The 14,841-nt window shown below is 42.2% G+C and overlaps 1 protein-coding gene across 1 annotated transcript in view; it reads right to left on the bottom strand.

Annotated features, from left to right (window-relative positions):
* LOC139644876 (ankyrin-3-like) overlaps positions 1 to 14,841 on the bottom strand; it is a 103,603-nt gene that overhangs the window by 67,456 nt on the left and 21,306 nt on the right. Inside the window, exons 2-3 of the mRNA XM_071520405.1 lie at positions 964 to 1,065; positions 506 to 604 (exon numbers count right to left, since the gene is read on the bottom strand). Of these exons, the coding sequence (XP_071376506.1) occupies positions 506 to 604; positions 964 to 1,065 (201 nt within the window). The remainder of the gene's footprint in view (positions 1 to 505; positions 605 to 963; positions 1,066 to 14,841) is intronic.

A 14,841-nucleotide genomic window follows, 5' to 3' on the forward strand; every position in this document is an offset into this window, starting at 1 on the left:
GAGGACGTGATGAGAGATGTGAGAACACATCATCTAGATACATGTCATATCATATTGTATCTTCTTGTTTCATATCATCATATCATATCATATCATAGCATAGCATAGCTTAGCATAGCATAGCATAGCTTAGCATAGCAAAGCATATTGTTCTACTGCTACTACTGCTGCTATTTTGCATATCCTGTACTTTCTTTCATACATTTCTACTTCATATGTTCTAGTGTTCAAATTGTCAGTTGTGTTTGTTATGCAGCCGCCCTTTTGCTCCATTCTTATTTATGTTCTATTTTCCTTTGCTGAATCCTGTTACTATTTCCCCACAGGTTTCATTTGATCTGACATTAAACAAAAACAAAGGTTGTTAGTGTCACCAATACCAAACGCTTAGCAGCATGCGGGTATGCTGGTTGAGCATACAGCCTTGTTTTTCTGCTGGACCCAAATATAGAGCTCCCTAACATCAGCGGGGCTGCGATACTGTAGGTAAAGGGGCAGGCCTTACCTTTGTGGCTGCATCCACATTGGCTCCGAGCTTCAATAGCTCAGCAACAACCTCTACATGCCCCTCCTTGGAGGCTAGATGAAGAGCATTCAGACCATTCTGGGCAGACAAATAAAATCAACACAGTCTCATCATATAACATCACACAGCTTGGAAATGCAAGAGATATAGGGCTCTGTGTCATTAAATGATAGCCTGCTTAGTTGTACTTAATGGAAAGGGTTCTAATAGTAAATAAAAACATTTCTTCAAAGAGTTTGATCCAGTTTATCCAGTTAGACATGGGCCCTCATGATCAATTGCCCTCCAATTGAAATGCAACTGATGCAACATTATTGCATGGGCATGGGCATGTTCATCTGTGTAGAAAAGTAACTTTAGTTTCTTCGTTTACCCCAAGGAGGACAGATGTTCACAAATGTATTTTAGTTTGTTAATAACAGTGTCAGAAGACTCACCTGATTGCAAATGTTAATCTCAACCCCGGACTTGAGGTAGTCAAGGGCCTTTTCAAGGTTCCCTGCCCGGGCAGCTCGCAGGTAACTGGCATTACTGTCCGACTGGAGTGACGAGAAAAAAGATAGAGGGGGAGAGAGAGAGAGAGAGAGAGAGAGACAGAGAGAGGGAGAGGGAGAAAGGGAGAGAGAAAGAGAGAGCAAGTCAGGTCAGACATTGGTCACATGCTTATCCGCATTAGGAACAGACTTACTATACAATTAGGCACACAAGACATCACGTTACACATTCTTACAAGAATGAGTAGACACACACACACACAGAAATGCCAAAATAGTGATACCATACCAGATAGAACTCAGAAGTCATAATTTCTCAGTCAGACTCAGGAAAAAACAAATTCAATACCCGCACACAGGTCCATTGTCCCATAAAAATCAGTATAGTAAATTCCACTCGTAGTTCACAGCAAGACAACTCTAAAACACAAGCATCTCATAAAGTGAATCCATAGCAAAGCCAACAATGCCATAGCATATCAGCCTGACAATGTACGTCATCCTCCGTCATCCATTAGATCCCAACAGACTGTTATTTCAGCTTTGTTAAATCCAAATGTCTCTGATTCCCAAAGGTAGGAAGTCAAGCGGGTGGGTGGTCCTGCCTGCTGCCATAGAGACCTCCTCTCTTTCTCTCTATCCACCACTAAAGGACTTGTGAGTCTATGTCGCTGTGCTACAAGAAGCAGAGCATCCTCTATTCTGCTTGGCTGTCCTTTATTTCACAACAGAAATAGGGCTTTGCACACCAAAATAAAATGATGAGGCAAGCATGTTTTCGCCCCTATAACAAATGTGGTGTGCATGCGTATGTGCGTGTTTGTGTGCGAAAGAGAGAGAAAGGGAGGGGGAGAGGTAGAAAGAGGGATGGGAGTAGAGACAGAAAGAGAGAGAGAGAGAAAGCTAGACTGAGTGAGGAAGACAGGGCAGTCGTGTCTCTGTGCTGTGTGCATGTCTGCGCCTGGGACATTGGGTATGACACAAAATGACACACAGCAAACTCTGCACCTTTGTCTTCCTTCTCCACAGCAGTACCCACGAAGAGCATTTTGTAAAACTCAGCACCGGTGCTGCTTCTCTATGCCCTGAGAGAAAGCGGGCGGGAGAGAAGCGGTGACACGTTGCCTCATAACAGAGGCTCAGAGACCAAATTCCCCGGAATTATCAAATGCCCAGACCTGCTAAATTTAGCCTTGCGTCCAAAGACACTTAGGATAAACTCAGCAGGGCCAAACAGCACTAGCAGTTATCCAACATTGTGCTCTGACTCCCCCGCCGCCATGCTATTCCAGAAATAACTCTGACGAACACAGAGGGATCTGACCAAAAGCCAAAATGTGAGTGACCAAGACATCCAGGATCAGATTGTTCCACTGATAGGCTACGTAAAACTGTGAGAGCAAAATATTTGAGTCTGTGTGTGCTCATGCATGCATGCATGCACGTAAAGAGTAACAGCAGATGAACTAGCATTGACTGGAAACCAAGTCATTTCCTGATTGCAAGAGGCCATTAAGCTAAAGCTCATATCATTGCAGCCAATCAGTCCACATTTATAAATGTCTTCTTCCTCTTTCCATACCAACAGCCCCAGGAGGACAGCTGGTGGCAGTCAACCACTAGGCCTAATGATATTTCTTTCCTTATGGCCTTGAGGAATGTTTTGATATAACAAACAGTGTCACTGGCCCAGGGCCTGTAGAAGCAGGATCACCAACAAATCACACTTCACCCACTCCATTGATTATAGTCTGAAAGGAAAAATTGATCCTTGATAAGTGTTCCTGATCTTTGATGCTTGATTAACATCAGCCAGGGGTCTGACTTACAGTATAGAAATGAGAATGTGTACAAATCTATGTCAATGTTGCTCTATGATGTCCATCTACCAGACAGAAAGATGCAGCATACCACACTGCAAGCTTTTATCAGTTACATACTATGATTAGTTTAGGAACGTTTATGGTCGACCTGAAGCTTGTACATGTAGCCTACGCTATGTTGAAATTACAGAAGCACTTGTAATTTATGGATAGGTCCATGTGCAGGCGTATTCAGTAATTCTTTGAAAATCAGGTATACAAACAATTCTGAAAAATCTAATCAAATTTTTCAAGCATTTCATACAACAATGGAACCTAAAGTGCTTCGTAAATATGATTAAAAACAGTTCAGGGCCATGAAAAACAAACCCAATAACAGATATAAGACCACCATAAACCAAACGGACATAAATACAGAGGAAGCAACGATCAAAAAGTGTAAAAAGTATAAATATACTGTATATGATGAAGTGATCTAAAATTGATGTGATGAGAAAATCCAAGTAAATTTCATAAATGAGGCTCCTGGACACCAGCTACTGTAAGCAATCAAGTGAGAGTGCACTAGTGGCAGTTGCAATAGAATAATTCATATTGTATAGCTGTATAGCATGATATGTTAGGCCACTGACTGGAAACTCATAAACTTCTGAAACACTGGCCTAAATCTTATGTTGCTTGACGACAAAACAAATAGTTTTAGAAATAATGTGTATATGCAAATTAACCCTCTCAATGTCAGAACTGCTTTGCTTGTGAAGCATAGTGTTGCATTCTTCTGAATTCTTTAGGATCTGAACTGTTCTCCAAAAAAAAAGGGTTGAAATGACATGAATTGCAACTGGCTTTGTTTTTTCGTTTGTCAATCAGGAAGAAAGAGCGATACTTTGAATTCCACAGCAATGAATAGCTACAAACCACAACCACAGCGCAATTCACCAAGACACCAGTTAATCACATTACGCTGATAAAACACAACACCATGTATCAATTAAATATGATATTTCATTCTATATCGTAACCCAATGTAATAGAACTCACAAAAGGCCACTATAGTAACTGGAATTCCGGGTGTAAACTGAAGTCCCTGGCTCAGGTCCTGTACTTGTTAGTCTCCACGGAGTAAGCCAAGAATCAGTGTCCTTCACGGCGACCCGTTAGAAACCCCTTGGCTCCCATCCAGCCTCAGCCCAGCCAGCATGCACTCTGCACTGGCTCACTGTCAGCACAGTATCCCACCTCAACGCTGTCACTGAAGTATACCTACTCCTACTGCCTACTCCCTGTACTTCTCTGATAGCCTGCATCCTCTCTCTGTTCTGTACATATCATACGGTATCAACATGATTCGTGGGGACTTCTGTTTACTAGTGGAGCCCTGCAGGAATCAAAACAATGTCTTTGTGATGAGAAAGCATGCAAGCAAGTGGGGAGAGTAAATAGGGCAAGACATTGGGCTGGTCCTCCCAAAAGAATCCGATACTTTTTTCTTTATTTGGCAAGATAAATTTATTGAAAGGATGTTGGGAAATCTGTCTAGAACAGACGAGAAACATGACCAGTTCATGGTTTTATTTTGATTTAATTTCCCTCATAATGGATGAAATGCACTGATAACATTTAGCTCTAGTTAAACGTGTGATAAAATAAAGATCAGTTCCAAATACAATATGCCAAATTGGAATCAATTATAGTTGGAATCATACTGGAGTCCAATATGATGGTTATATTCACAGGGGATTTTGATTGTAGATTAATACTACAAGACTTGTTTGAATTTGGTAGGACTTCAACAATAATACTGGATAATATTGTTACTGAACACTTAAAATTACTGAAAGCCACTTCTACAATCTGCCAGTCCATTCTCTACGACAGCTTTAAGATGATCTCTACTTTTTATTTAGAAAATCACCACCATTCCCAGCTCCATCATCAATTATTTAGGTTGAAGCCTCTCCAGATAATACTATTTCAGTTGGGCAGACTAAAATGAACAAGTGGCAAAGCACTGTGTGTGTGTACAGCTGCATGCTTGTACACAACTCAACATTTGTCTTGTTTCTTACATAACCAGCCTGTGCCCTTACTGTGTGTGTCATGTTGTGTGTAACGTGCCAGCGAGACGACACGGCTCTCAGGCTTTGTTCAGTGTCACCAAGTGCTTGACCTCTCACTGAAACCTCTGACATGGAAGTGCAGGGTCTCATTGCTGTGGACAGACAGCCTGCAGCACAACCACTCAGTGATTTACACCATCAAACATTATGTAAGTGAAACCCAGCCAAGCGTCAAAGCCTTTTAGAATACTACACTCTTGCTTTGTCCTTTTAGTAATCAATGCACATATTTAATTGACAGACTCACTGCATACCCCCATCATAGTGTAGCGTGTTTTGCGGCAAAATGTAATCAATAAAATGCTTACATGTATTTATTTATTTTTTTTATTTCACAACGATTTACGATTTGCTTTGGGGGAAATATACCTCCATATGTGTAACCTTCATCAACATGAATTCCGATTTTTTCCTTTTATTCTACAATAGGACTATATCATGCTAACCTGATCCTAACCGACTGCACACCAACCTACCTGTAGAGGAACTGATGCAGCAGCCTGTCTCTCTCCCTGTAGTCTCCTCATCAAGTCTAACACAAAAGCACAATATGAAATTCATCTAGACCAGCCTGCATCGCAATAGCACCCTGACAACTTCATGAACTCCATGTTAAGCTGAATTATGAATGAGGCTAACGCTGAACAAAAGTTTGCACAGTCGCAAATCAGGCTATAGCTAGCTAGTGATCAGACTGTTAGCTAGAACTGCAAGCAGAAATGTCAATTTCAGCTACTTTTTTTTTTTTAGGCATGTCCAAAGAAGGACTACATTAAGCATGTTAAGCTGTTGTTGTTGTTGTTTTGATTTTCAGATTCAAATGTTTTGAGTTAACCGTTTGCTATTTTCACCTCTTCTTGTCATTATTTACCTGGCTGGCATATCACTCGCGCCTCGCGCCAGTAAGGTACAGCGCTTTTCTTAAAGGCATAGTGCAGCGGGGAAAAAGTGAGGGGGACAAATATAGCAACTTTTCAAATATGCTGGGACAGAAATTTGCGTCAGTGCAAGCCAACATAAAAGGAAAGACATGTACCCCCATTGACTGGCCAGAGGTCAGAGGTCAAATGATGGTGGAGTGGCAGGTTGCTAAATGAAAGTGATATAGCGCCTCAATTAAATATTAACAAAAGTAGGCTACAGAAATGCCTACACAAATAGATGTTCTCTCTTTAAAAATAGATACAACCACCAAAGATATGGAGCAGTGTAGATTGAGAGTTTACATATTTTTTTTCCAAGATGATCATTTTGCAATAATCTTTTAAATACTATGTAGTGCTGTTTGCCACTGCTTCTGCATCTGCCCAAGATTAAGTGCCAACAGATTAAGTAGTCTTCAATGACAAGTCACTATTCAGCGCACCAGTCAGTTTATCCCTTAATGCCTATATAGTGAAAACCAGTGACCAACATTTCCAACCCTCCATCCTATCTATGTCCAACATGAGGGATCTTGAGGTCTTTGTGAATGAAGCATTACACAGGATGGGGCTAGAGATTAGTAAGAGAAATATGATTAAGCCTCCACAGATCAGAGGTTCAAAGAAAATGGGGCCATTAAAGACTAGGTTAAGCCTGAAGGAAAGCATTAATCTACTGTTAGATAGAAAGAGGACTAGAGAGGAAGAGAGAGAGAGAGAGTGAGAGAGAGACCTGACAAACGAGTGATAGCTAGAAAAGCAGAGATTTACAGTATCATTCCCAATTAGGGTTTCACCAAGTCAAAAATGCACATAATTCCCTGTTAAGTCGCTATAAAAATGACAATCAACTCTCTGAATCTAATTAAAAATGCCTTCTGGACACGACTGGTGTCCAGACTAAATAACAGTATGCCTCAGTATTGCCCATTTTGAAATAGGTCTCATCATCGGATCACCCTAACATAGAACTTCCATATGTTATTCTTTAGACCATTCAACCAAAATTTATGAAGAAAAACAACACTTCAAAAGACAAAACATGCAGCAATTCTATTAACAGTTTGAGCATTGGAGACTAACTTAAAAATGTTTCTTTGAGCTTTTACACCCAAATGAGCATTATTACTTTGCTAATTTTTGTACAGAATATGTGTGCCCTTTAACTACTTTCACTGTTATCAATAGTGGCCAACAGATGAGGTGCAGGATTTTTGGCCAGGACAACTTCTTGTCTTTGGGAAAGACTTGGCCATGTTCTGAACAGTCAAAGACCATAATGGTAGCATAATGTAAAGTGATTTTTAGGGTGGAATCTCCCTTGAAATTGACTGCATATTTTGTTTCATCCATCATTGTAGGTACAGAGAATCATGTTGTGTTGGATCTGCAGAGTGTTTGTCTTTTTTTCCGCTGAATTTGTACTTGGCCCATATTCTCCTCATTACATCACCACAGTGATAGTCTGGAGGATATTCAGTTGTATAGAGACTCATATCCCCGGGCCGTCAGACTCCAATGATGTCAGTTTGGCACTTAGCACCGAGTATGTCACCAAACCAAAACTCACACACACACACACACACACACACACACACTGCACATACTGAATTGCAGGCTGTATGAAGAGGAATACATCAATCCATCCACATCCACACATACTACTTACATGCTTCATACAGGCACACACATGCATGTATGCGTGCACACACAAATATAGACACACATAGACACACACACACGGGGCATGTTGATGTCATTGCTGTAGGGCCATGGGTGAGCTGAGCTTAGTAGCGGAGAGCCGGACCAGAAGCGGTTGTATTGTTTCACTTGATCCCCTGCTTGCCTGACAGCACAAAACACACAGAGCTCCACAGCTTCACAAGCCCAAAGCCTAGGGCGAAGAGGAGCGGGTCACAACACCTACTGCTGCCAAAGAACATCACACCACCACCGGCACATCCTTTTCTCTCATTCTCTCATCTCTTCCACTGTCTCCTGGTTTCTCTCTCTCTCTCTCTCTCTCTCTCTCTCTCTCTCTCTCTCTCTCTCTCTCTCTCTCCTCCTCTTTGTAGGCTAAATATAGAACAACTATCGATGAATTAATGCCCCCATTCCACTTGTCAACACGTTCACACCAGAAAATCATTATTAATGGTGCTCCTTTCAAAGCATTGAGAGTTATGGATGCAAAGCACGGTATTGACAACAAAATGATAATCTATAAGAGGATTCATTACATTTTAGAGTATCCTCAGATTCCAAATGTCCAAAATACTCTATGTGCATCAACATCTACTTCACTGCTGCCATGCTGGGAAATATCCTCTGCTGTTATTATGAGTGTCAACATTACTCTAAACATTCTTCCATTCTACTGTAAAAGTAAAACAACTCTTAACAACAAGAAATAGATGTTCCACTGGGCATGCTCTATTGAAAAAGAGAGCTATACAGTAAAAGACAGTAATTAAAATAATAAGAGCCTCAGAGACAAGCTCATTCTATCTAAATGTGCAACAACTTTGTTTTTTGTGTGCTTCTGTTCTGCATTTTCTGACTCACATCATTCACATGCGCTCATATAAGGCACTACACATATCAGTGCTTGAGTGCATGAATAGCTTAAGGAGGGAGCATCCTTTACGTTAGGATCTTTTATGAATGCATTCATAAAACTACTACAGACAAGCCCGGCATACCTGCACGTGCTTTGCTTTCAGCTGTGAGCAGGGAGAGCACCCACACCGTGCACGATAATAAACACATACTTACAGACAGTATGCATGCATAGTGTACATTATGGATGTGCAGGTGCAGCAGTGCATTTAGGCTACTATCTGCGGGCAATGGGATACTAAATTCCCCAGAGTTCTTCAAAATATTGTGAAATTCCCATGTTCTGTTACAAGCAGCCTGTGATACACTCCCACAAACATGCATGCTCACACAATCTGCACGTCTGAGGACGACAGATCAGTTGACTTTCCATGTTCATACACACACACACACACACACACACATCACAATCATAATGCTTGATGTGGGCATAGATTATTCCGACTGAAACTTAGACATTTTACTTTTTCTGCCACAGCAGATTTGTATTATTCTAGTAGTGCACCACAGGAGGCTGCCAATAACCACTCTTCCAACTTTTTTCAAAACATTATCCAAACACCATACTAAATCACAACCCACAGTCCTGAAAAAAACCCCATAAAAAATACATAAATAATAAATAGATATGAATAAATACAAATGTCAGCACTACTCACTGGTGTCAGGAAGACAGCACCCTCTTCCACAGCCATGTTCTCTCCCTTTCTCTTTCTCTCTCCTCTGTCTGAAGAGGAGTGAAATCTGAGCTCAGAGTAGCCAGCCAGCCAAGCAGCCAAGCAGTCATTCAATCAGTCAGTCACTCAGTCAGTCAGTCAGCTCTGTCCCTGTCTCAACCTCATGGGTATCCATCCCACTCAGAGGAAAGAGCAAGGTGCCATTGGCTCAGGTGACAGAGTAGGAGAGGAGAAAAAAAAAACAATAAATCAAACCACACTACAAAATGCCAGCACTGCAGGACCCGGATACAACAGTTCCTTCCGCTCTCAGGTCGATGCCCTGCACTTCAGATGGAGGGATGGTGGGGGGGAGAAGAAAACAGGAGGAGAAGAAGAAGAGGGGGGTCTATCAAACTCTCCAGTAGTAAGTAAACAAAGCACTGTGCGTCTCGCAGTCTCTTTCATGCTGCAGAAAGGACACACGCCAAATCCCCTCCGCTGCCTCTCTCCCTCCCTGTTCCCTCTCTTTTTTTATGTGTCAACAAGGGTAAATCCCCGCTGCCCTCCCAGAAAGCTGGCCCCTGCCCCAGAAAGCACCTTCGGCTTGGGAGGGTGCAGGAAGAGCACCCAGACTTACCATATTAGTCGTGGGCTTCTCCTCTCCCCCCGCTACTCTCTCCCTCTCTGCCTCCTTCCTTTTCTTCCTCACCTTCATTCACTCTGAGGGAGCGGGGGTGATGGGGGAGTCAGTGTGATCTTGATAGCCAAGGTTGGGGAAGCAAGGAGAGAGGGGGGTCGAACTGAAAATAGCAGCTGAAACAAATACTTTGGCTAAAAGGGCTCGACTGGGATATGTCAACCCCCCCCCTCTTGTCATCCCTCCCACTCTCCCTCTTTCCCTCCCACTCTTTCACTCTCGTTCTCTTCTCCCTCCCTCCCTCCTCAGTCACTGCCAGCATGAGGCTCTTTATTGTCATCCTGCTTATCAGCTTTTTTACCCTAACAAAGAACAGTGTGAGTGTGTGTGTGTGTGTGTGTGTGTGTGTGTGTGTGCTTGCTGGTCTTGCTCTACCTGGTTACATGGACTCTACCAGGGATCTCAGCAGTTGGAAGCTAGTGACTGTGTGCGTGCGTGTGTGTGTGTGTCTGTGTGTGTGTGTGTGTGTGTGTATGTGTGTGTGTGTGTGTGTGTGTGTGTGTGTGTGTGTAGAGGGGGCTGTTACTAGTCGGGTAACAGCAGAGAACAACAACAATAAAGCCAGACACTATTTTGGGGGGAGTGGGTAGTTGGGGGGCCCCCAAACAGTCAATGGGGACAGTTTGAGAGAGGATTAGGGGCTTTTCCTTTGGTATTAGGGCTGTCCTCCCACCTCTCACCCTTTAGCACACATGCCCCACTGTAGTCGGCTGAGTGGGAGCTGGGGGGAGCAGGCTCTCTTTCTCCACTCATAGCTGAGCCCCATTCTAAAAACATGCTTGCCTATAATGGCTGAAGATAAGAGACAAATACACTTGCAGGCTATAGGCTACAGCAACAAAAATTAACTTTCTCTCCTAACGGAAAATATACATATAGGACCTGGATTTGATTGCTATCTGTGTGAGCAGATAATAATATATACTGTGGAGGTTTACCTTATCAACCTGCATAACTATCCATGTTAAGTTCAAGTTCAAGTTTAATTTTGTACCAGTACAAGTACACAGTACAATGAAATTCTTACTTGCTGTGCTCCAGCTCAATGTCAAAAAGTAAAGGCAGGCTATAAATAGAAAAAAAAACAAAAAAAAACAAACAAACAGCAACATGCTAAAAATATATATGTATACGTGTGCGATATTGAGCCAGATGCCACCATCTGGTTGAGATCTGGTGCTTGTCTTGGAGGACCATCCAAACAAGGATAGTTTTCTGTAACCTTTTGTTTTTACTTTTAGGAGGGACAATTTATTTTCCTTTGCTCTGAGCACACACACACAACTGAATAAATAAATAGATAAATAAATAAATAAAGTATTGTTTTGGCAGTGGAGAAGGTACTCTCCATGGATGAGTTAACAAATGCTGTGGTCAGTACCGTCCAGCTTATGGAAAACCCCGGGACACGCTGCTCTAAGGTGGTTTCCTCCATCTGCCTCTAGCATTTTGATAATAAATGGCAAACACAGTTCATCAACATCACACTAATAAGCGACCTATTTATAGCAGGAATGCCATTGTTCAGCCAAAGCTGCACGTAACAACACACACACAAACACACATGCTCACACAGAACAGACAGTCACACATGGCCATGCTGCCATCCATCCCTCAGCAGCCCCTGTCACGGGTTGTCACTATTCCAGAGGAATGGCACCACTTGCATCATGGGTATGTTCTTGTGCTATCTAGTTTCAAATGAAAAAGAAACAGAGGTAGAGATAGAGAGTCAGAGAGAGACTCACAGAGTCAGAGAGAGAGTGAGACAGAGAGAGGTGTGAGTGAGAGCTGACAGAGGGAGTGACAGATGCTATGGACCAGAAGAGGCGAGTTGAACATGTGATTGGTGGATCACAGGCCCCTTCATGCTAATACGGCAGAGAGCAGCCCTTCTTGGAAACGGCAGGGTTGCCATGGCAACGGGAGAGGTTATACAGAGGAGGAAGGGAGTCAAGCCTACTTATGGAAAATTATCTCTTTTGACACAGTTGTGCACACACACGTGTGCACACACACATACACACAGGGCCTCTATAATTCTCATGTGAGAGCGTTTCACACATACAGTATGGCTCAATACAGAGTTTGAGCAAGTAACATTGTGATTGAGGGCTGAGCAGCAGCAGGGCTGTAGGCGCTTTGGTCAGATGTCATGACAAAATAAAGAACAAAATGCAAAATGATGCAAATACACATTACATTAAAAACACTTTTCATGCTTTTCAAATGTCACATCAACTTCAGCCACTCAGGAAAGCTATCGCCGAGCATGGCAACATCTTGGTATCTAGGAGATTTTTATTGAATGGTGGCTTTTGTTTTTTGTTATTTTTTAAACTATTGAGCATTTGAGTGTAGAAATATCATCCTTAGCTAAGAGTAAGGTGTGTATGACCTCGCCAATACTGTAACATTGGAAACAGGATGAGGCTGTCCTTTCTATTGCTCATATTACTCAGTAAAAGTGTAGAATAATACAGAAAATATATAAAATAAATACTACTCTTCAAGGACTTGAGTAGATGTGATAATCTTTGAGCAAAAAAAACACCATGGTTTAATGAATTCTGCCACATTGTACAGCACATATATCTTGGAAGCAGCTTTGCTCCAGACCTGTATTATGCGTTTGACAACTAACCCTAAAAAAGATATATTACTCTGCCTATATATTCAAAGGCAGGAGAAATGCCTCTGGGCTAATCCAATTGTCTCCCTGCTGGCTTTCCTTTCTAGTTTCACAAACATAATAGGCAACCCAAGCCATCTCAGAGGAGCTGTAAAATATCACAGCATTTTCATGCTTACATACACACCTCCATCCACTGGAGTATCCGCAATATTTGTATAGATCATACGAAAGCACACATACACAGGAAAATACACAGACACATACAAACACACACAGCAGAAGGATATTTACTGCTCCTGCTGCAGGGAGCTCGCTCAAGGGCACAGCTCCCTTCTGTCACCTGGGGCATGAAACCATCAGGGAGAGAGAGGAGAAGGAGAGGGAGAGAGGGAGGCAGAGGGGGAGAGGAGAATAGTAGAAAGGAGAGAGAGAGAGGAAGAGAGAGGGAGACGAAGAGAAAGAACAAGAGGGAATCCGACAAATAGTGAGGTGGAGAGCGAGTGGGAGTGAAAGAGCAAAACTGTGGAGTGGGGGAGCTGGAAAAAGAAAATAGCTGAACCTTTCAATGAAAGCAGTGGCTGAATTCAGAATATAAACATTAAATATTTGTCATAATCATAAAATTATTAGTGTTTGGGTGAGGAAAGCCCTACAATGCAGACCTAAGTGAAATATTTACTGAATAATTTTTATATAGTACAAGGAGTGCTTGATTCCATTCAGTATTGTATCCACTTTTGAGGCTGCTGAAGTCATAGCAAGATAAATCACATACACCTCAACTAGCTCAATTCTTTGCAACCATATTACCATATGTTTTCACCCGGTTCTACTACTACTGTATACATGACGTCTCCTGTCTCTGTACTGTCTAGGACTAGGGAGAATAATGCTGACGCTGAAGTGGGGAGATCCTGAAAGTCGCATTGGATTTCCTCCAACTGACTAGTCAGCTGTACAGGTGAAATCCACACACTAGCACACCATGCTGGATCAATAGCTGTCCCGCCAAGAAAGTCACCCCAAAACAGGTCTGAGGAGAGCAAAGGTAGAACAGTGACACATGGACGGAGGAGGGAGAGGGGGGTAGGGAAGGGAGGGAGTGAAAGAGAGAGGAAAGACTACGGAAGTGAGGAGAGATAGTAACAGAGAGACAGAAATGAGTGAGAATGAGGCAGTAAGAGGATGAGAAAGATGATAGACGAGAAAGACTTGATAGAGTCAGAGAGAGAGAGAAGAAAAACAGACAAAGATTGAGGAAAGAGAAGGACGTAAAACCAGACAGTGACGATAGACCTTGTAACCTAAGGAATGTCCCAGAGTTTTGGTAAGCCCAGCAGAAAGTCAGCGACCCCTCACATCAAACTCCTCCTCCTCTTCCCTCTTCCTCCTCTTCCTCCTCTAGCCTCAGTTTGACCTGCAGCAGACTCTATTAAACAGTCAAACACTGGACTCTGGTGGACAGACTCTTGCATGACAACTATCAACATAACAAGCTTCATGTACTGTATATCTGGCAATGACATTTGCCTTGCATCCACAGTTTATCTTTTTCACCATAGAAGGCAAAAAGACACAGTTAAATATACATTTGATTTACATATATGACTCAAAGGATCTAAGATACATTAGCCATTATATTATACAGCTGAGGCAAATATATTGTAGTCCTGTGTGTTGATGTGGAAAGTTAGATGTGAACATAATGAACTTATGAATGAATCTGTGAATTTTTTGCCATCACAAGGTGCAGTCAAGTGCTGTTGGCATCAATAAAGTTCCTAAGCATGGAGTTGCTGCGGTTTATGGAAATTATCAGCATGGTTGAAATGCGTCTTTAACCAATCAGATTACTCGGTTAAAAGTAGCCTTGTATAATTTGTATAATCCATAGATTACATTCCTGAGAAGTAAAGCTCACTCAAGGTAATGAATAAAGACTAGGCCGTAAGCCATCTTAAAACACCTTTTGTGTCGAAAGGGCAGTTCTCTACAAAGGTATTTTCTCATGAGTGAGTTGCCATTCTTTGCGACACAGAGATATTAAGCACCAAAAGTAATGGGACACAAAAATGCAAATGACTAACCAGTAGATGGACTGAAATGACTATGCCCAGTAATAAGAGCCAATCTTGTGTGAACGGTAGAGAGCATACGTGAGCTGCGGGAGCTGAGGGTGAGAGTGGCTGCACTCGAGTATGACGAGTGTGTGAGAGTGTGCGTGCAAAGTTGCGTAGGATTGTGTGTGTGTGTGTGTGTGTGTGTGAGAGAGAGAGAGAGAGACGCATATGTGACACATAGATCTATGAGTGTTTACATGAGTGTGTGGGTGAAAACGTGACACG

This window comes from Centroberyx affinis, unplaced genomic scaffold, assembly GCF_046629955.1.
Source record: "Centroberyx affinis isolate AG114_WGS23_722 - 3 ecotype Tasmania unplaced genomic scaffold, CSIRO-AGI_Caff_v1 ptg000801l_1, whole genome shotgun sequence".
Lineage (NCBI taxonomy): Eukaryota > Metazoa > Chordata > Actinopteri > Beryciformes > Berycidae > Centroberyx > Centroberyx affinis.